General features: G+C 44.5%; 1 protein-coding gene across 4 annotated transcripts in view; it reads left to right on the forward strand.

The window, feature by feature from the left end:
• Positions 1-25346, forward strand: part of ZBTB46 (zinc finger and BTB domain containing 46) — a 53437-nt gene extending 28091 nt beyond the window's left edge. For 3 of the 4 annotated variants that reach the window (XM_017833214.1, XM_017833213.1, XM_017833215.1), the window contains 6 exons: positions 3463-3744; positions 9602-9774; positions 10921-10972; positions 11064-11375; positions 17198-17373; positions 20402-25346. In XM_017833214.1, the coding sequence (XP_017688703.1) occupies positions 3463-3744; positions 9602-9774; positions 10921-10972; positions 11064-11375; positions 17198-17373; positions 20402-20788 (1382 nt within the window). In that variant the 3' untranslated portion in view covers positions 20789-25346. The remainder of the gene's footprint in view (positions 1-3462; positions 3745-9601; positions 9775-10920; positions 10973-11063; positions 11376-17197; positions 17374-20401) is intronic. The other variant, XM_017833216.1, reaches the window with a different exon arrangement.
• Positions 25347-26590: the final 1244 nt, after the last annotated feature.

Consider the following 26590-nt stretch of genomic DNA (forward strand, 5'->3'; position numbering starts at 1 on the left):
CGGTTTACGGGACTTTCAGGGCTTTTGCAGGAGCCTCCTTGGGTGTGTTGGGAATATTGTACTGCTCCCGCTGTCCTGGCATGAGGTTTGGTATGGATCTGTTAAAGCCTGTCTGGTCAGCGTGGTTGGGAAGCGTGTTGTGAGATCAGCTGGGATGTGTGACCTCTGTGAGAAGGTGCTCACAGTCAGGCCCCCTGTATCCCTGTTGCATGAGGCTTTCATGTGTAAGAGCTTTACCAGTTAAACGTTGCTTTCAGAGTTTCAGGGCTGCGTGGGAATACTGTTGCCAGAATTGTCAAAAAATAGACCCTGTGTTTTATACAAAACCAAACCCCAATAATAAAATATTCTTTCGAGTCACCAACTAAGAAAGCTTTTCTAAAGCTTCTGTGTTTGGAAAGCAGGCTGGTGTAATAGAATAACTGCGAAATAATGATTCGCTAAAGAGACTAATGAGCTCAGTTTTCCGAGCAGGATTAATCCCGTGTTTAGCTCGGGATTTCCTGCGCGCGGAGCCCGGCTCTCTGCAGTCACAGGGGCTGTCCCAGCGGTGTGAAAAATGAGATGTGGAGGGCTTGGATGGAGCTCTCGGGTGGCCGCGGGACCCGTGGCAGTGAATAATTGCAGAATAGGAGCTCATTGACTAAAGCCTGGTTTACGTGGGGCTGAAGCTGTAGTAAACAGTTTAGATTACTGGGAAGTGACGGGTGCTTTCGATTCATATAATTCTTTGGCTAAATCTTTTTAAAAGGAGCTGCATTCTAGAGAAAAGAGAAGTGGTTTTGGAGGCGCCGTGGAGAGGAACTTGGTGCATTTTTTTGGGTTTTGGTGTGCCGGGAGTATTTTAGTACTTGTGTGACTAAGTGGATATTTATTTTGCCTTAATGTGTATTTGATTATATTACATCAGCTATAAATACTGGAAGCTCTGAAGCATCTATTTCACTGTCTGTCTCTAATCTTGGCTTTTGAGGAACATTTAATGTCTTGTTGTGGTTACAATTAATCTGCGTGTGTTTTAGCAATTAGTGTTTATGTGCAGCAGCGGATTCTGGCAACTGTCAATCAGCAACTGTAACAGGCTCTGAGAAAGGATGGCAGAAAACACAAGGTGCTTTCCTGCCTGCCTGGTTATTTGGGAACACAGTTTTGTGGGCAAACACCCTCTCTGGCCCAAATTATGTGCTGTGATTCCCCGTGTAGGCAGTGAGGAGCAGAGGAATGGTGGTATTACCATGGCTTTGATGTGCTGAAGCTCTCTGTTACCTTCCCAGTTTAATGGGCTAAAGTTTAATTTACTTTCTTCACCACCTTTTCCAACAGCTGCCGGTTCTTAGTGTCTTGTAATTTCCCTTTATGTGGACGTGCTGGTTTGTTTTAAAAAAACCTTAATTATCATCTAGAATAATATCTATCCCTGTGAGCCATTAACAGAGGGGTGACGAAATATGTAAAAATTTGAAGCATTTGAATTCTTCTTGGCTAAGATTTAATAAAACTGATAATACGATACTGTACAAGCAAAACAGAGATGGAGGGGGGGAAATGGTTTGTTTTAAACAGAGGGCATCTCTGATAGTTCACATTTATGAACTGCCTACTGTGTTGGTAGCCCCCAGTCGCGAGTATTCCCTACATCTCCGGGGTGTGGGAGCACTCTGCCTAGGATTGCTTTTTCCTTATTATTTGCTTTGAGGCTGTTTGTTTTTTGCAAGAAGTGGAAAAACTTAAGAGTAAGAGGTAATGGCAGAACAGTGCAGCTTAGTAAAGCCGATCTGGACGTGTTGTGGAATCTGACATGCCCTGGGCTGGGACTGGGAAGTCCACTGGCTGCTCCTGGCTCCACGGGCTGGACACCTCGGGCAAGTCACTGAGCCTTTCTCTGGCAGCCACCACCTGTAAAATGGAGATAAAAATAATGATATTCCTTCAGCTGTTTTCCAGGCTGCAGGAGGTGGGCACGGTACCAGTGTCCTCATTAGCATTTTTTAATAAGGCTCTGCAGATTAATGCCTTGCCCTGGATTGAAGTTGTGGAAGCCGAGTGCTGGTGTGTCACACTCTGCCTCCTCCCCTCTCCTGGGCTCTGCTGCCCTCAAACCTGGGCAGGAGTAAGTTTATTGCAGTGGTGTGTGTGGACAGCACCTGAATTCCTTGCCCTGAGGAGTGCAGGGTGGATCTGTGTATTGATTTTGTACGTGTTGTCCCACTGCTTTGAGCTGTAATAGTTCCCTCTTGCTTTAAGTAGATTTAAATCTGTTTTAAACGAGGAGGCAATAAAATGTTCAGGATCTGCAAAACAGCTTCCTTTTCCATCCGATTGCTCATTATCTGTGCCTTCTCTTTGGATTTGGATTTTTTCCCTCTACATCTTGATAGGAGAAATGCTACAAAGGCATAAGTTTGGGAGGCTTCGGCTCCCTTTGCCAGGTGCTCAGCTGGGTTTTGAGTGTGTCAGCTGTGTTTGCTGCTGCAGATTGTGGAGTAGGTAATTGCAGTTTGGTTTATGCACTTTATAAATGGGCTAACAGCCCTTTTTGTACATCATTTTTGTTGTTTCGTGTGAAGAATAGAGAGGAGTCTTTGCATAAAAATACATAAATTATTTAGGATTATGAGAGAGTCAAAGTTCAAACAAAAGAGAATCTTCAGTTAGACCTCCCAAGAAATACAAAAATAAACTGTGCTTTCACAGGGAGGAATTTACCTTATCATAGCTTTTTTTGTTTTGTTTGGGTTCAGTAATCGATATTTTATTAATAATTCATTACATTTTCATACAGTTTCTTTGTAGCTACCTGTTGTTGTAAAGTGGCTGATGTGTATCTTTTGGGGGTTTTTAACTGTATCACTTCTGTATAAAACCCACTCTCTGATAGGTGCTGGGAACCACTGATTGCTGTGTATTTTCTAGATAAGTGACCCCAAGGGATTTATACTACTTAGCAGCCCACTATTAGAGGCTGTCTATTACTGGATTTTTCTAAACCTTCATCACGGGGAAGAAATGAAAGAATGAAAATTTGAACTGCTGGAGTAAAATTATGAAGAAAACAGAGCTTAAACCTTTGAATGTAATTTCACTACTAGCAGACTACCTTGAAATCTTAATTTTATCCAAGTATTGGTTGTGAAGGAGGCAACACCTCTGTCCCTCCCTCTGCCCTGCCTTCAGAGTGTGTGGTGCTGTGGTTGAGCCCAGTTGGTGGGGCAGGTGGGCACGGGCTGGAAAAACAGAACTCCCAGATTTGGAGGGAAGCACTTCTCACTGAGCCTTTGAATGGCCAAGTCTTGGGGACTTTGGGAGAAGAGGGATGAGAAACAGCACTCTCATGTGAAAAACAAAGCCAAAATAAGTGTTGCTCCATTCCTGGTCCTGTTGTTTGTATCCCCGGCGGGGCAGGCGCGTGGTCCCGCGGCCGCGTGTTTTCCTGTGTCTCTGACAGTCTCTTCCATCCCGCAGGTGCTGATGTGACAGGGACAGAGCCCAGCAGCTCTGACAGCAGGGGGGAGCGGCCGGACCCCTACTCTAACGTGGAGGAAGCTCTCCTGGGCGGGGAATCCAGCTACATCCACCAGCCCCTGACTCCGGAGAAGGAGGACGCGCTCCAGGCCGCCACGGTCGCCAACCTGCGCGCGGCTCTCATGAGTAAGAACAGTTTGCTGTCCCTGAAGGCCGACATGCTGGGCGAGGACAGCTCCCTGCTCTTCGAGTACCTACCCAAAGGCACCCACTCGCTCTCCCGTAAGTTGGTGTTCTCATATTTTTATTTTTATTTCGTTTAAGGGAAATCTTTAGTGAGAAGGAAACACAGGTCACCGCCTCGTTTCTTACTGCCGATATGTTTGTATCCAGTTTTTTTTTTCCTGTAAAATTTGGAAACCTGTGTGTGATGTTGATCCATGGAAGAAAATACTCAGTCTGTAGGGGTTGTCCTCAAATTTCCGTTTCACTGCTTTGCAAAGTGGTACTTTGCAAACAAATTACAAAATATTTGTGGTAAAGGAGTAGCTCCAAAGGTTTTGAATCCAAACTTGATCGATGTCGAACAGCTTTACTGTTGCTCCTGTGTCTGTGGAAACAGTTGGGGTGTTGCAGATTGCATGTTCTTTATTTTGAGCAGTTTAATTTTGGACCTGTAAGTAATGAGCAGCGATTGATTGTTTTGTTATACGTGCACATGGAAATGAATGTTTTTCTACTGGTGATCTGTTGGAGACAGCTGATGTGAACCATTAGGTGGGGAGAGCTGATTTTTCAACATGTTTTCTTCATTGCAGATTGATTCTCTAGTGCATAAAGAGAGAGAAATGATTAGTGCTGTATTTTAATAAATCTCTCAGAAGGTGGGGATGTCAGTTGTGACACTGAATAGGGCAAACAGCAGCTTTGTGGGGACTACATGTAAATTTCCAGGAGAAAATGTTTATTTTCATCTGTGCTGAGAAAACTGACCAGTTAAAAAGAAGGAAAAGTTCACTTAATATATCCATTATTCTGTTTTCCTTCAGTTTCCTCAATGGCAAAAGATAAATAACTTTAATGGTCACAGAATCAGAGAATGAATCAAAGAATCACAGAGTAGTTTGGGGTGGGACCTTGAAGACCATCTTATTCCACCCCCCCTGCCATGAGCAGGCACACCTTCCACTTGACCAGGTTGCTCCAGTCTCTGTCCAAGTGGCCAACTGGTCACTGGAGTTGTAGGACAAGGTAGTGGCAGACTTAGTGTCTCCTTTCACTTCTCATGTCTAAACAGTGGTATTATTTTTTTAAAAAATGTTTATAAAGGAACTCAAGTTTCTGTACCTCGTTTTGCAGCTCAAGTGTTTGTGGGGAACGGCCGATGCCGCATTCTGGTTTCTCTCGCAGTAACTCACTGAGTGATCTCCAGTTAAATCAGATTTAGATGGTTCAGGCTGCGCTCCAGGGTTGGAAATCCCTCCATGGCAATGGAATAGCACAGATTCTGCCTCAGTTCAGTGGCTGGGTTTGCGTGCAGGGAGCAGGGTGCCCTCAGCTGGCACTGGGACAGGGCAAGCCTGGATCGATGGTGACTGCGGGTGATTGATGCACCGCGGGTTCCGAGCCGTGACTCGTGACAGGTGGAATCAGCACTTTCATCTTCTGTCATGATAAACTGGAGTAATGATGGGGCTGCCCTCTATCCATCATCCTTCTCTTGGTTGGAGGATTTTAGGTTTTACTTAAAAATTGAAGCACCACTTGGCATAAAGACAAATGAGTATAAGGCAGTCATAAATCCGGGCTGGGAATTAGAGATTGCCCAACCAGCTGAGAAGTGGAATTTGGGGACAGTCATGGTGTAGGCAGAAGACCTACTAAAATAAACTAAAATAAAGCTGGATACATTAGAAAAGTTGATAGCTCACTGAGGGGTACCATGGCTCAGGAGGTCCTTCCAGCATGTATTTGAGGTCCCTGCTCTCCAGTCTTCTCACTATTACTTGAATTTCACTCAGCTGAGCTTCAATTGTCTTGTCTTTATGGAAGCAGAGTGAAATGCCCACGTCAAAAAGAAGGCTGCCTGCTTGATCTGTAGCTCTCACACCAGTCGGGGATGTCACTGTGGCCTGGTAAGAGGATTTTTACAGAAGCAGGGAGTTAAGGGATGTATTTTTCTTTCATCTTATTCAGATTCACAGGTATCAATTTATTTTAATCACTTGAAAAAGATCTTCTGATAAACGATTCACTTTTAAGTGGTCATTACTGAATACAATAGGGCATCAAGTTTAACGAGAATTTTTGGTGTATAAAATGACAGTGAGGCGAGTGGTAAGAAGATTGTGGAGATCTAAAAGCACAGTCTAGGCTGGTGCTGGCTTTGTAGACGTTTCTGACGTTTTTTCTTCAAAAACAATTTGAGGATGTTGAGTCATTTTAAGTCCTGGGTTATATTAAAAAAAAAAAAAATAAAGGAGGGAGGAGTAGGCCAGAACACAGTGAAAAAGATTGTATTTAACAAAACAACCAAACCCAGCAGTTTTCATCTATCTGATATGAAAAAGAAATGCACTAATTTGGAGGATTATAAGTGATCAGTCTCTCCTGACTTTGAAAACTGTGGAGTGTTTTTTAATCTTGGCTGCTGTCACTGGATGTCTTTTTGTTCTCTTATGAAGCACTGCAGTACATAACTGGCTCAAGGAGCAGCATCCAGGTTTATTTTACTTTTCTGGAGGAAAAAAGACTTAATGGAGGTGGACAGATGCAAAGAGGATAATAAATATGTTTAAAACTTGGACAAGCCATTTCTAAAGGGGATATTACTCTCCAAGTTACTGCATACATTAAAAGGTTTTATTTGTTCTTCTGCATACTTCATGCTGTTGTAAAAGTTAGAGGATACCCCAGGGTTTTCATTTTACCCCGTGTTCTTTTTTCCTGATTCACTGTATATGTAATGATCATATGAGGTATGAAGCTATTTGACATTCTGCTGGTGGAAAATGAAGCGCAGGACGCGTGTGGGGGGCTGTTGTATCACTGTTAACCAGTTCAAACTAATTTAAAATCAGTAGGAAAAATTTAAATATCTTGCCATTTCGGTGGCCCAGTTGCCAGATAACCTGCAGCTGAAGAGCTCTGCGAGTTTGACGTTCATGATGTGCGATCGAGACTGACGTTGTTCATGTGCTTGTCAGAAAGCTGGAACATGCAGGTTTTGCAGGGAAAAAAGTACGTGTGAGTTACTCATGGGTAACACCAACACGCCTGGGGAACTGCTGGCTATTGAACCTGCATGGCTTGCTGCTGGGGGGGTCTCTCAGATGAGGCGTCGTGAGAAATTCAGTTTTCCTGGTCTTTTACGTGTTTTCTTGGTCTGTCTGTAAAAGCAGGTGGTTGTTCTGTGATTTCTGACCTCAGCGGAGTGTTTCTGGGGAGCTCCTTGGTTTAATAACGTGTGTCTTATTCCATTTACGAGCCTGAACTTTGGTAGCATTGTTCCACACGGTTACGTCACGTGGCCAGAAGTCTCAAAGGCTTTAGTCGAACGTTTTGAGCTGGTTTTTTACCAAGTATAATCGAGAGAACGGGAATTTTAACATTCATTAGAAAATGAGGTGGTTAGTTCACATCCTTGTTTTCTTATTAAGAAAAAAAAAAAAAAAGAGAGAGAATTTTAAGACCGTGGGATGACTGGCTCCCTTAAAGGGCAACTTCCACGTTTCAGAATAGCACATTGCATGCTTTTTTATATGTCTAAGTTTGGCTTTTCCTGTTTACCCTGTTGCAACTGAAACTGTTTATAGAAGCAATTCCTATGAAGCTTCCAGTCCAAGTGATTACATGGTACACAGAGCCCTTTTCTTTTGGGCAAACCAACTAATAGGTTATTTTTAGTTAGTGGTTCATTGGAGCCAATAATTTATTCTTGCACTGGATGTTAGGGAACACATTTTACACAGTGGTCAGCTTTTCCCAAGAGGAAGTTAAAGGTATTCAGTTTGGCGTGGAATTTTTGTACATGGTAAACAAACATTTAGGGGAGAATGGATACAATTTTAAATGAGATATAATAACTTTGCCTTTCACTTTTCCACAATAATTTGCTGTCTAGCTGTCAGAGAATGCTGCATTCATATAAATACTGCTAACCCTCTGCTTCATCCTCTGTAGGAAGGAAAATGCTTTTGATTTCTGATTTAGGAAGTTAAAATACTTTTGATTAAAATTCATTTCTGCACAAAATTTAGGAGGGAAAAGGGTTTCTCACAGCACTAGTCATAATGGGGCAAAACATAAATCCAGGTGCTGTCTGGGTTCTTGTGTACAAAGTGTGGGTCACTGATGTGGGTTTCTTTTCTTGTGTTACTTGTTGAAACCAAATAAATATTAATTATTGTTTGAAAACTCATCTTTGTACTTTATTGTGTTGTACGTCTTCGTGGCTCAGTTGGATGATAGTGTATTGTTTCTCTGTGCTCTGGTTCACTGCTCGCTCATGAGCCTTAACTTTTGCTTTAAGAAGTGCAGAGTTTCTTGGGAACCTGTGGAACTCTGGAGAGGTGCTAAAAAAGAATTAATCAAGCCAGGCCCCACTGGCTTATCTTTACTGTATGCTGAAGTACCATTAGTTAAAGGAAGTGCAAGCCAGAGATGCCTCTGGGGCAGTTTGAGTCAGTTTGGGATGTTCAGGGAGGAAAAAAAAGGAATGTGTGGCTGTCTAAGCAGGAATTCTGCTATGGACTTGGAGAGCGGGATCCCGGGTAACGGTTTCTAACAGGAAATACTGGTGATTTCCTGCTTTTTCTGATTTTTTTCCTATCTTCACTTTATGAGACTTTAGCATTTTGTTGTCCTACCCTTAAATTACAATAGCAACAGATGAGCACCACCGGAGTGAAACTCTGGAGCGTTGTTATCCCAACTGAGTAGAGTTAACTAAGTTGTGAAAGATTTCAGTCTGGGATCAAAGCGGAGGAAGGTAAATCAAACATCCAGCTTGTGGCACAAGAGCAGAATTTCCTTTGATAGCTGACAAAAAAAAAGTAAGGTTTGGGATTGTTCACGTTTCTTGGTGTGGTTTCACTGGAGTGCTTTGTTGTCACCCAGATCACAGCGCTTTGTATTCAGACACAGTGTAAACTGTGACTTGTTATTTGTAGCTGCATTGGAGAGTGTGGTTTTTTTGTATCCCTGAAGGTTTCAATCAGACTCTTTCGTACTGGAAATGGAAAAGCCTTTAGGCCATAGAGTGCTTTAAATATGAATTTGTTTATTTTATGCTGTATTTGCTTCTGGTTTTGCCTCCTTGCTTTCCAAAAAGAACCACCGGCTCAATATGTCATTCCAATATTCATTCAAGGTGTGTGCTAAAGTTTGTTTAACAATTTATAATGTACACTGATTTTGATGACACAGTCTTTATTTGTATTTAGCTTTGTCATTGATTTTCAGGACAGTTTCTGGAATATTGTTTTCCAATTGGTTGCAGGCGAGAGGGTACAACTCTGCTTGGGCCGGACACAGCATGATTTCCTTTTGAACTAAGGGAGATTTTTAAACTATAATGACTGTAAGGTGTAATTGAAGAGTTTTGTACAAATATTTGAACTTCCATGCTTGCTAACTGTAGAATGACAGGAATCCTTTTTTCCCATCTTTTGTAAAGCACTTTGAGATCAAGGACTGACAGCCCAATATTAAATAAACCACCACGGACAGATCTTGAAATCTGAACCTTTGACATAAACTTTCAAGTTAGCGGAATGAAGTCTCTGTGTACGTTCCTTAAAGGTGGAAATGTATGTGTTTGGAATGATGCTTCTCCAAGAGAAATGTGATTGCTCTGGATATTTGTGCTGCGCTGTGCTTCTCTCTCCCGACGGACTCTGTAGTGACCGTGCCGTGCGATGTAACTCCAGCACATGCGCTTGGGTGGGGAGGCTGGTTTTAAAAAAACCAAGGAACCAACCAGAAAGACCAAAAGCCTGGCATCCCTGTCCTGCTGCGTTCCCTCCCACTGACAGAAGATGAGCTGCGAGTGCTGGGGCGCTGCCTTTGCGAGGCCGTTTTTAAAGCCACCAGCTGGTGCTCGTTCACGTGGGTGAGACTCGTTTCCTGTGTTCCCCAGGGCCTGGCACCAACTCGAATCCTTCAAGGGGCGAATGTGATGGCAAAGTGGAAGCACCATCTCCCCCGCTGCCTTCAGCACACCTTGCCACTCAGAGCCCCCCCGGGATCTGCTCTTCTGGTGAATTGTCACCAGAAACTGTGATAAAAGGAGAGGTGCCTTCCTCAACCCAGGTAAGATCGAGGGGGGAAGCGCAAAGAAATTGAAATGCAAAGGTGTCTGTTTGATCAAATCCTTCTCAGTTAGGAGTTTGAAAGGCCTAATACCTTCTACTTTAGTCTGTTAGTTTTTTTAAAAGGCATATAGGTTATTTTAAAACTAGAAGTCTGTTGAGGTCAGGGCTAGTGCTGTCCCAGTTTTAGCCTTTTTCCCTTACCTGAACAAAATTTCCATTCAAAAACCTCTGGGTTTTTTTTAGATGTACCTGCCCTTTTTGTTGTAAATCCCTTCATTTGCACAACGTTGCACACAAGCATATAATAATGGCATGAAGATAGCTGAGACCTCAGCTACCCATTGCTCACTTCTGGTGTTCTGCATTGGGATTTCTTGTTACTGCCTAAATTTGGAGAGAAGTGGGCTGGCTCTATTACAGAAGTCAGGAGTTTGACCTAAAATCTGTAATTTTCTGTGGCATGTCCTAATGTTCTTAAGTGATGCTTTAATTCTATTAAACAAATGGATGGAAACACAGATTTTCCTCTGCAGTCCCTGTAGGGTGAAGTGAGCTGGTCTGCCTGGTCTGCACAGACCTGCCGAGGCTGCAATTGTGCCTCTGCCTCATACAGGGTTGCCATCTGCCACACGCTGGCATATCGGGAAGGATTTATGGAAAAAAAAAAAAAAAGAATAAAATCAGCTTTTATTTAGAATTTGGCCCAGCAGTGCCAGAGAGGATTGCATAAAGGGAGCTACACAGAAGGTGTTTGTCTTCTACGGGCTTCTCTATGTGGAAAGGAAAAGTAGCTGTGGAGGGCTAAGGGAGAATTTTCCAGTTCTGTTGTATCTGCTGTAAATTTTCCACCCAGTGTTTCCCGTTGGCCTGAGTGGGAGCTACCGGATGCTTAGTGAGGCTGGAAACTGAGTGGTTACCCAGCACCTAAACAGGAATGTTGGTTACTGTCTTCAAAACACCAGATCCTGCAAAACACATCCCAGTTCACTGCTTTGGCAGTGAAAGCTTTGTAAAGGCACGTAGGGTTGCCAGGTCAAGTGATTGAGCCTCCTTTAGAGAAAGGGGGAAGGCAGTGCCAGCAGTGGGAGTTCTGCCTGCCAGGACAGATCCTCTGCCTCAACCTCCATGTGCTTTTCCTTTGCAGGCCGCTTACGACAGAGTGTTGGCACTTTGGCAGTTTGATAACTCTGACTCAGGTAAGCAGAGAGAAACATATTTCTTTAAACCATCATTATTTTACACCTGAAGGCACTGATCTCTGCACGTGCGTCCGTGGTTCTGTTTCAGATACGAGTTTCTCGAGGCCCGAAGACACGGACGTCGCCGCCGATGGGGCGTTCCTGGATTCGGCCCTGGCCAAGAGGCTGACCTGTGGTTTCTGCAGGAGGGTGTTCCAGTGTGCTGAGGAGCTGAAGGAGCACATCCACGAGCACGCCTTCTCCATGCTCCTCCCGCTGGATGTGGTTGACTGCTCCCGGCCCGGCCTCGCCGACAGCGTTCCTGCCGGCCAGCTCGGCCGCTTCCAGTGCTCCAAGTGCCCCGCGAGCTTCACTCTGAAGTCCAACATGGATCGGCACGAAAAGACCATCCACTTCCACTGTAAGAAGATGCAGTGTCCTAACTGTGCCAAGCTGTTCCGCGACAAGACAGACTTAAACCGGCACCTTCTGTCCGTGCACTCGAGCGAGCGCACCTTTGTCTGTCTCTGCTGTGGGAAGGGCTTCGGTACCCAGAAGAACCTCAGTAGCCACGTGAAAACGTGTTACCTGGGCTCTGCCCACCTGGCTGGGTTGGAGCTTTTGGACAGTGTAGGACCAAGCGAGGATCCTGAGGATGCGTAGCTGCTGTTGTGTTATTGTGAGACGCTTCCTTAAACTAGGAAAAGCAAATTGTTCCGCGGCTCTCGCGCTGCAAATAAACGTTCCACGGGTGTCATTTCAGAGAGTAACTCCCCAAAGCTGATCAGTTGATACTGTGGTGGTTCCAGATCCTGTGTCACTGCAGCCTCGGTGCAGTTTTTGTGCAGAGACAACTTTTGTCAGTCCACACAATGGGCACTTTGGCTGTTTTATTGGTGTGCTCATACTGTGTTCTTACACTACCTTCAACTTTATCAGTAGATCTCAAAGTGCTTTATAAAAGAAATGGTGATGTTTTCCTCCTATTTTTTTCGGAAAATAACGCATCTCAGGTCATTGAAAGTATTAGTAATAGAGCTAATAAGAGAATTCAGTTGCAAGTTCTGCTCTAGTACTGTGCCTTTAGACAATTTGGGCTTTTCAGTGTGGATTTAGGAGCTGTGGAAGCACTGGGTTGCTCAACCCTGTAAGCTGTTTGTAAAGTCTGGTTTTCTGTGTCTTTTAAAGGAGAAAAACATGCTGCTTGTTCGTATGTGCAACAGAGTATGTTATTTGGGCTTGAAAGTTGTCTCAAAGCTTGTATGTTTTATTGGTATTATATTTGAGTACTTTTAGGAATTCTTTTTAAGAATCCTGGAGTATGGCTGTGGTTCTCAGGAGTTCTGTAAATTTTTGTGACTCGTTTGTTTTATATACTGTAACTAATAGCCAGGCTGAGTGTGTGGTGTTGAAGCAGAGGAAGGGGATCTTCACATAGATCTAATTGTGACTTGGGGTGTGCACACAGAATCAGTAGTGGCTGTTCCTGCTGGGTAGAAATCTTACTGTAATTCCTGTTTTATTCTGTGAAATTCACTTACTTTTTAAAAAGATTAAATATTTCTGTGTCTCTCGCTGTATATTTACATACTAAACCAGATTATGGTGACGGTGAAATGAAAGTAGCATAATTAAGTGCAGTGCTTCCCAGCTGCTCTGTGTGCAGCACAGCTTGGCAGTGTGTGGGGTTGCTTTCCTCAGTGGGTGAGAGACAGCTGAGGAGGAAAAAGCTTCTACAAATGTTCTTTAGAGTTCCTCAGGAAAGTTCTTTCTTGTTGTACTGTTGCATCTCAGGGAGACAAAAATGAGAAATATTTAGTCGTGCACAAAGTGGACTTGAGCAGCCTGGAGACTCTGGTGGGGAGCTTCTTCCAAAGCTGTTTCCTGTGGAAAGATGAGAGAGCCCCTCAATTCCTGCTGCCCTTGGGCTTGTAAAGAGGGAACAGGTATATTCTGGTGCAACACTGCTCTGCTTGTTCCTGCTGCGAGTCGGAGCTTCAGGGAGACATCTCTGTGCCGTGCCAGGGCTGGGAAGCTGGGATATCCCTGCTTGGCTTGGTTCTTACTCTTCCTTTGAGCAGACTGCAGTCAGGATTGAGAAGAAGTTCATATATAATCAGGGTAGTACATTGTACTTTAATCATTTAGGTTTAAATTTCACAGTTTTTGCAAAGTCATGTTTATTTTTTCCGCTCTTGTTGCCATTGATGTCTTTGGCATCGGGGGTCTCAGCTGCCTGTGAATGTGTGTAGTTTTTAGTCTGTCAGCTTCCCTTGTGACAGATGTCAGAGTAATTGCCTCGTGATTTATTTTGCTCTTAAATAACCAGCAAGTAAGGGAGGAGAAAGCTGAGCCAAGAGACAAAGTTGTGACCAAACGAGTCTTATCTGGAAATCTGGGAGCAGCAGGGTAGGATTTGTCTGAAATTGGAAAGTAAGATGCCAGCAAAAGCAATTTCAGCAACATTTGAAAGGCTTCATTCATGTGATAGTTCATGATGTTTCATGTTTGTTCATTTTACTCATGTTTGAGAATTTAATTTAACATGAATTTTTTTTTTTCTGTAGTCAGGTCAATTCACTGTCTCTAGTAGAAGTTTAAGTAGTATTTTCCTTGGCCTGTACATCAGAGTGCTTCCCAACATCAGCACTGGGAATTTCCAGTGTTTCCCTTCAGGATCAGGACTAGGATTTTTAAGTTGTTAGAACCATAGGATATAGCAGAGCAGAACCTTACTGGGCTTGTGCAGAACAGGTGTTAGAAGCAGGATTTTTTTGCTAGGAAATGCCATGGGAGGATGATGGGAAGTGTGAGTCTGACAATTAAATTACACCTCACTGTTTATAACCTTAAGTATAATGGGCATTAAGCGGACAAGAATTCTCCTAAAGTTTGTGAATTCTTCATAATAACCCAATGAGTGCAGTATTTTAGTGATTATTAACCAGATATCAGTTTACAGAGTTAATCCACAGGAGCTCTACCAGGCAGGGCGTCACTAGTGCTTTTTTTTCCTCTCTCAGGGATGTAGGAGCCTGTTTCCTTTAACAGCCTCACTGAAATAAGTTACTTGAAATGACAATACCAAAGGCTTTTTCCCAAGCACTATTGTGTTGGCTTTAAAAACACACATTTCCATAAATATTTTAGTGACATTAAGTACACAAATTTTTGCTGTGGCACTGTTTTTATTTCCTTCTCCATTCCTTGGTGCTGTGTCCAGTAGCTCATCATCTACGGTGCTGCTGTTAATCATCTCGATGATCATGTTAAAGATGATTTCTTAGGACCTTAATGCTGCTATATTTAATGCTGCTCTATAAAATACTGTCATTTAGACAAAGATGATGCTCATACCAAAGCTGGTATGTTGCTCATTAAATAGATGTACTGTGGGTGCATATATTTAACAGGACTGTGAAAATGTTAACTCTGCAATACAGTTACTTTTCTGACAATGCTGCTGGTTTTCAGGTGTTTCCTTTTGTAGATACAAGAACTAAATATGTGGCTATTTGGTGAAAAAAATAAAAGTATAGCTGCGAACAGTGTTCTGTGAGTATTTTTAAATAGAAGTGTGCTAGAAGCTGAAATGTTTTTCTTGAGTGATTTAAGCTAAATGCAGGTGTGAGGGATCTCGGGATCGGCCAGTGTTAGGAATAGGCTTGAAAATACATGGATGTGCTGGAAGCAGGTGGTTGTTGGTGTGTGGAGGAGGGTGCTGGGGGTGCAGGTCATGCACCTGACATTGGGTGTTGCCTTTTCAGCTTTGCAGCAGCTCAGCCATGAAATAAAAGGAGAGGTGTGGGCAGGGAGAGCAGGCACCTGGTCACCTGGGAATTGACAGGATCAGGTACGACCTGGTGATGTAGGAAATAAGGTGTTTTGTGGTATTATTCCCTTAAAGTACCTTTGCTTCGTGATCCTGGGATCTGGTTGCTGTCAGGATCTCTGTGTCAGTGTTTTCCAGTGGTTCCACCCAGCTTGCTTACCTTGTGTGGACTCCATAGTAACAGGGTTATTAGAAGTCTGTGTGTGGCCTGTCACTAATGATCGAGTGGTTACAAGATCAGACTGGAAGCATATTTATCATAAATAGCTTTGTATCCTAAAATCATAAAATTGCCTCCTGCTGTAGGAAAACGTGGGCTCCTTGCCTCTGAGTGTGTAGATGAGGAGGGGGGTGTCAAAACCAAAGGAGAAGATAAAGCAAAAAGTAGTTTTCCTGTAATATAAAAGAGAAAGTTTTCATATTCTGGGTGTTTTAAAAAAAAAAAAAAAAAGATGTTAAAATGTTATAAATGAGAAGATCAGTGTGGGGTAGGAGAATGGCTGGTGTTTTGGTCACCAACCAGAGCTTGCACAAGGCTCTGGGCATCAGGCCATGCTCAGGCATCTCCTCTGGGAGATTCCCAAAGCAAGTTCAGAGTCTCCTGAACACTCTGCCCTGTCGCAGTGGGTGAGCTTTGCTGACAGGTGAATAAAATATTCCTTAGCCTTGGCTTTCCCTGGTGTCAGTGTTGCAGCCATGGCCCAGGTGAGTTGGCACTTTTTTTTTTTTCTTTCCCTTGGCCTAGAAAATTCTCTTGACAGCTTTAGAAATGTGCTGAGAAAACAGCAAACCACCCAACAAAAGCAGCTGTGGGCTGGACCACCACAGGTGCTGAGCAGCCCAAGCCACTGAGTTAGAAGCCCAAGAACAGAATATAAGAATATTAAATACAATGCAAACTGATAATCAGAGGAAGTTTTTTTCCCCACAAAGTTGCCTGTGTGTAGGATGTGTTTAATTCTGAGTAGTCAGAACAAATGCTGAGATAAACGTTGTATTATGGCAGCTTTTAAGATCTTGAATAATGCTTTTAGTGTGTATTAGAACAACAGAAAACTTCTTAGAATACTTTTTTCTAAGATGAAATGTTGAAATGTTTGCTCTGATTGTGCAAGGGAGGTGTTACCTTATTTAAAGCTGTCTTTTAATAGTGTCAGGTCGTTTTGCACTTGTACATGAGTGACAAATGTAGCTACTTTTCACGGTGTTTCACCTCTACTGGAATACAAGACAAAGTAAATTTTAAAAGCAGATGGAAAAAAAAAGAAAACCAGCCCACGAGTTGGGCATGAAATGACACCCAAGTACATGGGCTTACTGTTTTTTCCTTAAAAAGGCCATTTTTAGTGTACAGTATAACTCCTGGGCATCACCTGTGACATACTGAGGACATGCACTGTACACACACCTAGTAGGGCATTTGTAGGAGGTAATATTTCATTAAGCATCTAAAAATACTGCCAAGTACTGCCTCTTTTAGGAGCTAGGTAGTAGGTCTGATATTCCCTGATTCTCTCAGCTCTCTTCCACAGACTCTCATTTACCAAGAGCCATTTGCATACACGTAAGGAAGTTGAGATCATTAACCAGAACTTGCTCTTTTTCCCCCTCCTTGTTATGTTAATATATTGCTTTGAGAAATAACAATAATTAGGAGAAAAGTGGGTGAAAATTAACATAATAATGGGAAGCAATAGAATAATGAGAAGCTGGAGATTTAAAATCATCTCTGTGTGGACAGTCACTTCCAAACTTGTACTGGGGGGACGTCCTCAGGGAGCAGCAAATACTCTGTTTTCACCTGCTGTATTCTGTGTGTGACACTGTTGCTGTGTTTGGGGGAGGAACCAGGGTTGGGTAGCATAGAGAGGGGTGGTTTTAATTGTTCTCTTTCTTCTGGGTTATCCTCAGTCTCTGCTCCTTCACCGAAATGCTCCTGGGGTGTGTGATGATGTTCTTGCACTGCTGCATAAATAGCAGTAAAGCCCATAGTGCTGTTGGGGTGTTACCTCTGTAGGCTTCTGTTCCTGGCTCCCTGCTTCCTCCACAAGTAATAGGGTTAAAATTTTATGTCTTGATATTTAGGATAATCCTTTATAATAAAGCAGAACTGTAGCAGGTTGCCAGCCCTCTTTATTTCCCCTTCAGCAAGTGCTGGGCAATGTCTGTAACAGCCTGTTGCTAAATGTTTATGTGTTGCCTCGTTCTAAAGCTGCTCTGATAAAGGTACTTAACCTCTTAGCTTCAATAACAGAAGGGCAATAATGTAATGTAATGATTAAAATATATAGGTGGTTAAGGGGTGAGAGTGTGATTTCACAGTGAACTAATTTAATAGCGAAATAGTCAACCAGAAGACTGTTTTGAGACGTTCTGAGATGAACCTTTGTGTTCTGCTTGCTCTCTTACAGTCAACGAGTTCACAGTCATCAGGAAGAAGTTCAAGTGCCCGTACTGCAGCTTTTCAGCCATGCATCAGTGCATCCTGAAGAGACACATGCGATCCCACACGGGAGAAAGGCCCTATCCCTGTGAGATCTGTGGGAAGAAGTTCACCCGCCGGGAGCACATGAAGCGGCACACCTTGGTGAGGGCAGTGCTGGGGGAATCAGCCTGTTTGGTGGGGTTTAAAAAGAAGAGAGGCTTCACCTGGTTTAAGTCTGGGTTTTGTTTCCCCTCCCGGGGCTCGACTGAAGGCTTCTCCTGTATCTTTTTTCCCTGCCTTTCAAAGGCCTTGTGATTGGCTGCCTGTTCATCCAGAGCTACCTCCTCCTGCTCTCCAAGCTCAGCCAGAGGGTTTCCAAGGTTTAAATTGGATATTAGCAAAAAATTCTTCATGGAAAGGGCTGACAAGCCCTGGCACAGGCTGGAGTCACCTTTCCTGGAGGGGTTTAACAGATATATAGATGTGGCACTTGGGGGACATGGTTTAGTGGTGGGCTTGGCAGTGCTGGTGGAATGATTGGACATGATCTTGGAGGGTTTTCCCAACCTTAACAATTCCATAATTCTATGATTCTGTGTGGAAAGCTTTAAAATACATTGCTCAGCCAGAATTCAAGGCAAAGCTGCTCTGGTCTGGCTGTGCTTAGTTATCAGAAATACTGTTACACCTTATTAAAGAAGGGCTGCTCAGCTCCGACTGCAAGGCTGGTGCTGGTGTCTGGCTCTTCACAGCTTCCTCAGAAACAAAATTTTAAGCCAAACATTGATTATTTTTCTTTTTAGGGTAGAATTAATTTCCCATCCTAAAGAGGTTCTCCAGGCTTGGTGTAGAGGTGCTGTTGTGGGAGAGCAGATAGTTTCTAGGTGATTATTTCGGCAGCAGGTGCCGGCAGTGGGCACAGCTCACCAACAGCAGTGCCCCAGCACCGGGATCATCGGGGGCCTGCGTGACAATTTGCCACAAACCCCCACCACCTCCTTCCCTTCCTTCCCTGCACGCTTGTGTCCATTCGGATGAGTGCCCAGCCATCTGCTCGGGGGACTGGCTGCTCCCCGAGATGTCCCTTCCCTATTTCCTTGGGGCCTTGCGGCTCTGGTGTTCCGGAGGCACATCCAACAGTGAGCTCAGTCCTGCTGCAAGCACACAGGTTTCAGGATCAGTTACTGGTTTTGCAGCAGGGAACACCTTGTCGTGCCAGCTGGTTGCCTCCAGCATTTTATTTCTGAGAACTTTCCCTTTTTATGATTCTTTTTTCGTGAACTTAGGATGTTGTCAGCACATTTATCTCTCTCTTCATTGGAATATTGGTTTTTAGTCAGTTAGAATATGATGTTGCTAATGGCATGGTCTGATACTGAGGGTCAGATGCTGTTTCTGTGTTTAATACTTACTAATTTGGCAGTAAGGGAAATAAGATTAATTTCTACTCAGCTGCATCCAGGAATATGGTTCTCTTTGAAGCAGCTGACTGAACTGCTGGAAAGGAGGGAGAGAAGTGATCAGGTTTTTAACAGATATTCAACCTACTCTAGTGGAAGGTGTCCCTGCCCATGGCAGGGGGTTGGAACAAGATGAGCTTTTAGGTCCCTTCCAACCAAAACCAGTCAGTGATTTTGTGATAATTACAAATTGCTTTAGTACCTGTTTTATAATTCCTTCTTTTTATGGCTCGCTTAGCCCTTATTCTGCACCCCTGATCACTTTCTGTTCTCCTATTCAGCTTTTGATGCCTGAAAATCATTCTTCTACGAGTTAGAAGTGAATGATACCTATAGATCCAGCTGGATGACTCTGACCACCCCTGTCCAACTGCTTTTGAAAAAAGTAATAAAATCCAATGCCTTTGCTTGATGCAGTAGAAGAATGTCACGGGGACTAGCTCAGAGCAGGGGAACCTGCAGCCAGAGCACATCAGAGGCACTCCCAGGCTTTGAACACGGCTGGGACTGGTGTAACACAGAGCCTGAGCCAGTGTCCTGCGGCAGCGAGGGCTGAAGGGGCTACGAGGGGTCAATTTGTCCTCTTCCCAAACAGGTTTAGCTCAGCTGAGTATTCTGGAGTAGAGGGTTATGGAGAATCAGGTGAGAGCTGTTGATCCCATGCTGAGGCAGGAGCAGGGAACTGACATCCAGGCAGCTGCTTTAAAATATAAGGAAGGGCTTTAACTGGCAAAACTTTTCCCACAGGCTGTTGGGAGCATGGAAAGAAATGAGTTAAGGAAGGATTAGGGACTGGTGATACCTGCCCCAAGGCTCTGGTGGCTGATGGGCTGTCCCCAAATCATTGGCGGCTGGATCCTTATCTGCTTCTACACCACTTCCCAAAGTGTCCCTGAGGATCAGTTCCAGCCACAGGGCATCAGCCAAGACAAGTGCCTGGGCTGTCCCCGTGTGGTGTTAATATATAAAAGAAGGAATATATATATAAAATTTATAATATATATTAGGCAACCCTAAAATAGTCAGGCAGTTGGACTAGAAGATTGGCCCACTTTTAAAGTGATTTCTGGTTTCCTGCAGAGCATTTTCCCACTTGCCACATGTTCTGTGATAGCTCCGTGATACCTGAGATTCTTGGTCATAGAGTGCAGCCTGAGTTATGGAACAGAAACATTTGTGACAAACCAAAGTAGTCAGAAATAAAGTCACAAGTGCAGCCAGATGCATTTTTTTTTTTTTTGGAGATACAGGATGCATTCCCAGTTCTCCTTCTTTTTGGTTCTGGGCAGCAGTAGGATCAGGATGAAGATGACTAAATCACCATGACATTAACCCTGTTTTGGTCAGGCTGGTTCTGCTCTGATCTGCACAGAACCAGTGCTTGAGGGTGGTTTTTTTCCCCTTATTAAGTTTTTCCTCGTGGTGGTGCAATGCAGCTCTTGCACCCCAGAAAAACAGAAAAAAAGGGGGAGGAAAACAAGTGCAAGTGTTAAAAGTTCCTCTCAGAACTACTAGATAATGAATAGGCAATCCCAAAGGATTTTCCATTGTGCGTCACCATTGCAGGGTTGAATTAATGGTGGTGGGTTTGAGTCCACAGTAAAGCCAGTTGTGATCTCGGGTTGCAGCAGTGGATTTGCCTTCGCAGAGGACGTGGGAGTGTGTCCTTCCCTGCAGCTCTCATTCCACCTCTCTTGGCATTAACCTTTCTGGTCGTTCTCCTTTTCCAGGTCCACAGCAAAGACAAAAAGTACGTCTGCAAGGTGTGCAACCGGGTGTTCATGTCGGCGGCCAGCGTGGGGATCAAACACGGCTCCCGCCGCCACGGCGTCTGTGCCGACTGCTCCGGCCGCGGCATCGCCGGGCACCTGGACCACAACGGGGGAGAAGGGTCTCCAGACGAGTGTTACCCTGGGGAAGGGCAGTACATGGAAGACCCGGATGACATCAAAGTGGAAGGAGACGAGGAGATGGGAGACGACGACGACATCAAGTGGAAGGATGACGTGGGGATGTCACAAGATGATGTGATTTTAGATGACGACAAAGATGTTGACTCCCCGCAGGAGCCGGACAACTCTGGGGAGAATGACAAGGATTTTACCTGGATTTCTTAGGGATTACTTTTTGTTTGGTTTTTGTTTCACTCTGTTGTTTGTAGGGGGAGGGAGGGTGGGGAGGAAGGAGTATGTTGGAAAAAACTTAAGTAGCCTTGTTGTCGTCCATGTGTGCAAAATAACTCTCGTGTTTTCTAAACAAGTCCTTCTCTGTTCCACTCAGACACTGTCTTAGCAGTGTCGCTTCCAGCGGCACGACTGACTTCGCCTTCCCTTTTCCTCCTTCTCCCCCTGGGAGCCCCCACCCGCCCCTCCGGCCGAGCCAGCCAGGATGTATGTGAGAGAGGTGGAATTTCTGCAGGTGTGAGGAGGCTGGGTGAAGCATGAGTCCTCCTCCCCTTCCCACCCTGAACCGAGCACCAGGGAGGTTTTTGTGTCCGAAGCAGGTTGGTTGGTTGGCTGGGGTTTTTTCTAACACCTTATCTGTGCTAAAATCCCAGCAGCAGTGGAATTCCAAGCTAATGTTGTGAAAGCAGATGGATGCATGCGTTGGAGGGCTTCCCCTGATGACACAAGCCTTTTGCAAAGTTATTTAAAGAGTTTTTATTATTTTTTATGGAGCCAAATAGATCAAAAGGCAAGTCAGACTACAGCCTTACGAATACTTCTCTGAGACTCTCAGCTTCCAAAAGAATCACCATCAAAGACAGATTGTGACTTTTCTTGGACCTACTGGCATCTTACCCACATCCTGTCTTCCAGCCTTGGTTATCCGTGGGCACCGAAACGCGTGTTGGTGCTTCTGGAAGCACCTTTTGCTCTAGAGGAACACAGGTAGTTCTGTACCTGTCATTCTTCTCCACAAATATCTCCACTTCTCCCCCTTTGCTCAGCTGCCTTTTTCGTAAATATATGCAAACCGTAGCAAAAACGAGGCATTCGGCCAAGTGCAGGATGAGCTGGGAAAGGCGAGAAGCCAAGGTGAGGAGATCCCAGCGGGGTGGAATCTTGCTGCTCCTGTCCCATGGACTGTGGTGGGGCCAGGATTTCACCTGGGTACCTCGTTCTTCCTTGCCAATCTAAACATTCATCACTGGTAGGTGTAACAAACACCTGCTTAATTGATGACAAAAACCTTCAGCATTAGCTGTGCTGGTTTCGTGTAAATTTTCAAATAAACCATTTTTTTCTTTAAATAAGAAGCAGGTTTCTCTCCCAGAGTCTCCTCAGACTGTGTGGGGCCGCTCCAGGTATTTGGATTCTCCCTGTTCATATCGGCCACTGTTGCCTTCTTCCAGCTACACCTAAATAACAGTAACAACGTGTATTGGAAGTGTCTTGTTCCTGAGACACAGCTTGTTCTACCTTCACTTCTTTGCTTCTGGTGCTTTTTTTAAACAATAATAAAAAAAAAAAGCTGAAGACCTCACTCCTTCCTTGCCATCGAGCAGTTTTCTATGATGTCTGTGACAGTGGTACCTTGAAACCTGCCACAAAAGACAACCCAGAAGCCAAATGACTCAAGGTGCTATTTTCCTCCCTGCAGGCCAGAGAGCATTCCTGCAGGCCTGGTGGTCCCTAAGGAAAAGTGTGGTTCCACCCAGCAAAGGAATTAAAAGCATATTGTACATAAACTCCCATAAAGAAAATCATCTGGAAGGATTTAAGGCACTCGGTGCCAGGATTTGGTGGAGTGCAGTGGGAGCTTCTGTCCTGGCACTTGCAGAAGCTGGTTCTCTGTTCATTCCCTGATTCCAGTTGCATCCTGGGTTTATGGCATTCAATCCTTTTCTCTCTGCTCCTCAGTTCCTTGCAGACATTCATTCACCACGTCCTGTCTGCATCCATCATCCCAGTTCACGCTGGGAGCCTCCCAGCTCCCAGGCTCCTGCTGGGTTGGTCTGGGGGGTGCCTCAGCAGTGTGGGAACACGGGTCTTTCCTAAAATCCTCTGTGAGGCCATGCCAGCATCGCTGCTGCTGCTCCTTGGACTGGAGGAGTTAGTGGGACTTGTTGCTTTAGCCAGTGAGCATGGATAACCCTCTCCCTTAAATATGGGAAGAGCAGAGTGGGTTGTGCAGGAACATTTTGATTAACCTGTAAAAATCTCATTTTGCATTTTAGCTTCTTTTCCTTCTCTTCCCCTATTTAAAAAACTGTAAAACCCCACCCAGTATGTGGGTTTGGACCTTTGTATACCTTTTCCCAGCAGTTTTGGGGGGGGTTTCCAGAATGAGGACGTTCCCTTATCCCACTTTTGGGCCCCCGGCGTGCGGGCTCTGTATTTATTGTCATTTACCCTGTAAATATGGAGGGGGTGGGGGTGCCTGAGGTCCTGAACGTGCAGCCTCACCTGTTACGTGTAGACAAATACATACAGTACTTAAAGATTTATCTGTAGCTTTGCTTTTTATATGTAAAAATCTATTTAAAAAAAGAATTTTAAGACCCAAACAGTTCAAACCCCTGGGTTTGTGTGACATTCCAATCGCCCATCCCCTCTGATTCCAGCGTGTGCATCCACCTTCCAAGGAGGAGCAGGTGTGGCCTGAGTCCCCCTCTTCCTCCTGCCCTCGCCCTTGGGTGACTCGATTTTGTAATTGGAGTTACGGGGTGCTGAGCTTGACTTCACAATTCCTTTGGAAATGCTGTATTATTTTCTTGTCTTTCCTTATTTTTATTAAGGGTGGGCAGAGAGCCAGGCAGCGCTCAGGAGTGTTCCCTAATTGTGCCACTTCGAGGCTCTTCGAGCTGAGGATGCAAAAAATAAAAGCAAATTGAAAAAAAAAAAAAAAGGAGAGAAAAACGGAAAATCCACATAAAAACTAACTTCTCCCAGGTTACCGTTATAACCTCACACGAGCTTCTGTCCCACTAACACCATGTACCAAATAAACCCCTTCTAACACCTGATGTCTAGTGAAGTGCTTTGTTTTGATGGAGGTGTGCAGAGTTGGGAACGCAGGAATTAATCTTCAACCTTCCGTGCTCCGACTTGGGTTCAAAACCAGGAATTTGGGCGCTTTTTTTTGTATGCTGAAACTTTATAATAAACTTCATCAGTTGCTCCAGGTGATCGCATCCCTCCAGCTTCTCTCCGGGATCTCTCGGATCTACTGCCTATGCAAACTTCTGCTCTTGGAGATTCAAACAAAACCCCACTAATTCTGCCTGTTCTGCATCTCGTCTTTGTACTTCCTTTCAGGGCTTTGTATACTTCACTGAGGTTCCCTTTTTTTAATTTTTTCTAAATATATATATATGTGTGTGTGTATATATATACAGACTTAGTCCCAAAACAAATAACCCCCACAGAGGTAAAAAACATGGATACACTCGGCCTCCAGAACTTGCAACTCATTTTTTTAAGCATTTATACATGTAAATGTTCCTCCTTGAATTCCTTGATTATCCTAATTTTTTATTTAAAACAGGAGTGCCAGGAGTACAGAGCATTTTGGCCACGGGATGGAACAGGGGCTGAAGGCATTGTCCTGCCTGTGCCCTCTGGAAAACATCCCAGGGATCCATGGACTTGGACAATATCTTAAAGAGTGGAGACAAACGAGGTCCTTGGTGTCTGTCAATTTGGAATTTCCAAAAATACTATTCAAAAATTGTTAATTCCCCAGCTTTGTGTGTTTGAAGGTCACCCCAAAGCCTCTCAGCTGCGGAGTGACTGTGTGGAGGCAGAGGGGGACATCCCTGAGGAAGGTTTGCAAGAAGACTGTCCTTTCCCTTTTCCTTCTTTTTTTTTTAAATCAAAAATCAATGTTTTGGACAACAAAGCAAGTATTTTTTTGTACGAAAGGAAACCCACTCCAGCATTACTTCCCCTTTTATATCCTCTCCCACTCCTGCCTTTAAACACTCTTGCTTTCCCGAAGCGAAGCCGTGTGGCTTTGGGGTGGGTGGGTGTGTTTTGGGACTGATGGCTCTGTCCCTGTCTCCAAGCAACCCCCCCAATACTCCCCCTTTTGCACATTGCCCTTGAGGAAAGAAACTCCATGAAAACAATGCAAAAACTGGAATTTTTTGCAATATTCTGAAAGATAATCTTAATTTTCGCTCATTCTGTGACACGTGCGACTCCTACAAAAGCCATAATTAATGGTTCCTTTGATTTTTGTAGATCCTGAATTGTGTTTTGAATTTCAGCCTTTTTTTTTTTTTTTAGTCCCCCCTAGTCAGAGTGCTGTGTGTATGCTTTCATATATATTTATTTTTCAACGTGCTTTAAACCTGTCTACAAAAATAAAGCTGAACAAACACAAAAAGGATGGTGTTTGAAGATTGTTGATTTTTTTTTTTCTGGGAATATTCTATATTATACTGACTTTATATTAATTATTATAAACCTGTGTTTGTATTGAAGATGTGTTTAATATTTTGGGGAGGTTGAGGAGATTTCGTAACCAGAAGTCAGTGGGAGAACATGCTGTGTTGTACTGATTTTCTGTCGATGTAGTTCAGGTAAATCTGATTTTATTTTCTAGTTGCTGCCCGGTTCCTTGCCTGCCGGGGGCTACCCCTCGGATAGAACCTTTGTGATGGGATTTAGCTTAGACATACCTGCAAAAATCAATCAGTTTCAATAAATTGGGAAATTGCTGCTACAATTTTGTCTGTTTTTTCTTTTTTTTTTTTTCTTTTAATACATAGTTGTTATTATTTTCCTCCTTGCCCTGTGTTTAAGGATGGGGTGACATGGGGGGGACCGTGGGCACCACCCAGCTGCAGCCCTGTGGTGCTGCAGGGCCCTGCATCCCCCTCTGCTCCTGGATGCTGGGATGGGGGTCCTCACTCCCCAAAACCTCCCTTCACCCCAGCAGGGAGCTCTGCTCGCCCTCAGGCTGCGGGTGCTGCTCCCTCACCCTTCCCCTTTCCCATCTCTATCCCAAACAGGCACCTTGTGGCTCATTCCCCCCCTCCCTGCTGCGTGTTGGTGGAAATTTCCTTATTTTTAGGGCTTTATCTGAAATTAAAACAACTCCCAGGAGGATGCACAGGGTGATGCCATTGCCAGGGGATGCAGGAGAGGGGGTGGCAGCAGGTCTGGGGGTGCCAAGGGGCCCAGGGTGCCCACCCTGCCCGTCTTAACAGTAACTAAAGAACAGGAACCATCAAAAAGAAAATCCAAATACTGGTTGGGTTTTTTTCCTTCTAGATCTGATGCATCCCATCCCCAGAGGGGACAAGGAAACCTTCCCACAGGACAGGAAGGTGGCAGGGCCACCAGCCCTCCCTGTCCCCTCCCTGCATGGGGAAAGGAGCAGGGTGGCATGGCCTGGCCAAACCCAGTCCTGGGCTGGAAAGTGACAGGACAAGAAGGGAGAAATGGTTTGGGGGGTGGGGGGGAAGGGGTTTATTTGGGTAAAAAGGGGGTTTGAAGTGAATTAATTCCCTTAAAACCCACCCAGGGCTGGAGGCGTCCTGCGGCCCGCGCGCTCTCCTGCTGTGGGAGTGGTTAAAATGACGAATTTTCGTATATTTTATTTAAAAAATAAAAACCACACGAAGGAGAAAAAAAAAAAAAAAAGAAAAAAAAAAGGAAAACAAAAAAGACCCCTCTTTGTGCAGTTTGGCTTAGTGCAAATGGGCGCATTCCTGCAGGCACTTCCCGGGGCATCGCCCCGGAGGGAGCTGCTGCTCCCCGGAACAAGAGAGAGAAATGACAATACAAAGAGTAAAAACCCCCTGGGGGGGTAAAAAGGGGGGGCAGGCGCCCACTTCTGCCCTGGGCACTGGGGCTGCCCCCCGGGAGGAACAGACACCCCCTTTCCCGAGCCCCCACCGGCCACAGGCACAGCTTATTTGGGGGGTCCCCAAACCAGAGTGGGGAGGGGGCCGGGAGCAGCCGGCC

The sequence above is a fragment of the Lepidothrix coronata genome, unplaced genomic scaffold, assembly GCF_001604755.1.
Source record: "Lepidothrix coronata isolate B3197 unplaced genomic scaffold, Lepidothrix_coronata-1.0 Scaffold212, whole genome shotgun sequence".
NCBI classification, from domain to species: Eukaryota; Metazoa; Chordata; class Aves; order Passeriformes; family Pipridae; genus Lepidothrix; species Lepidothrix coronata.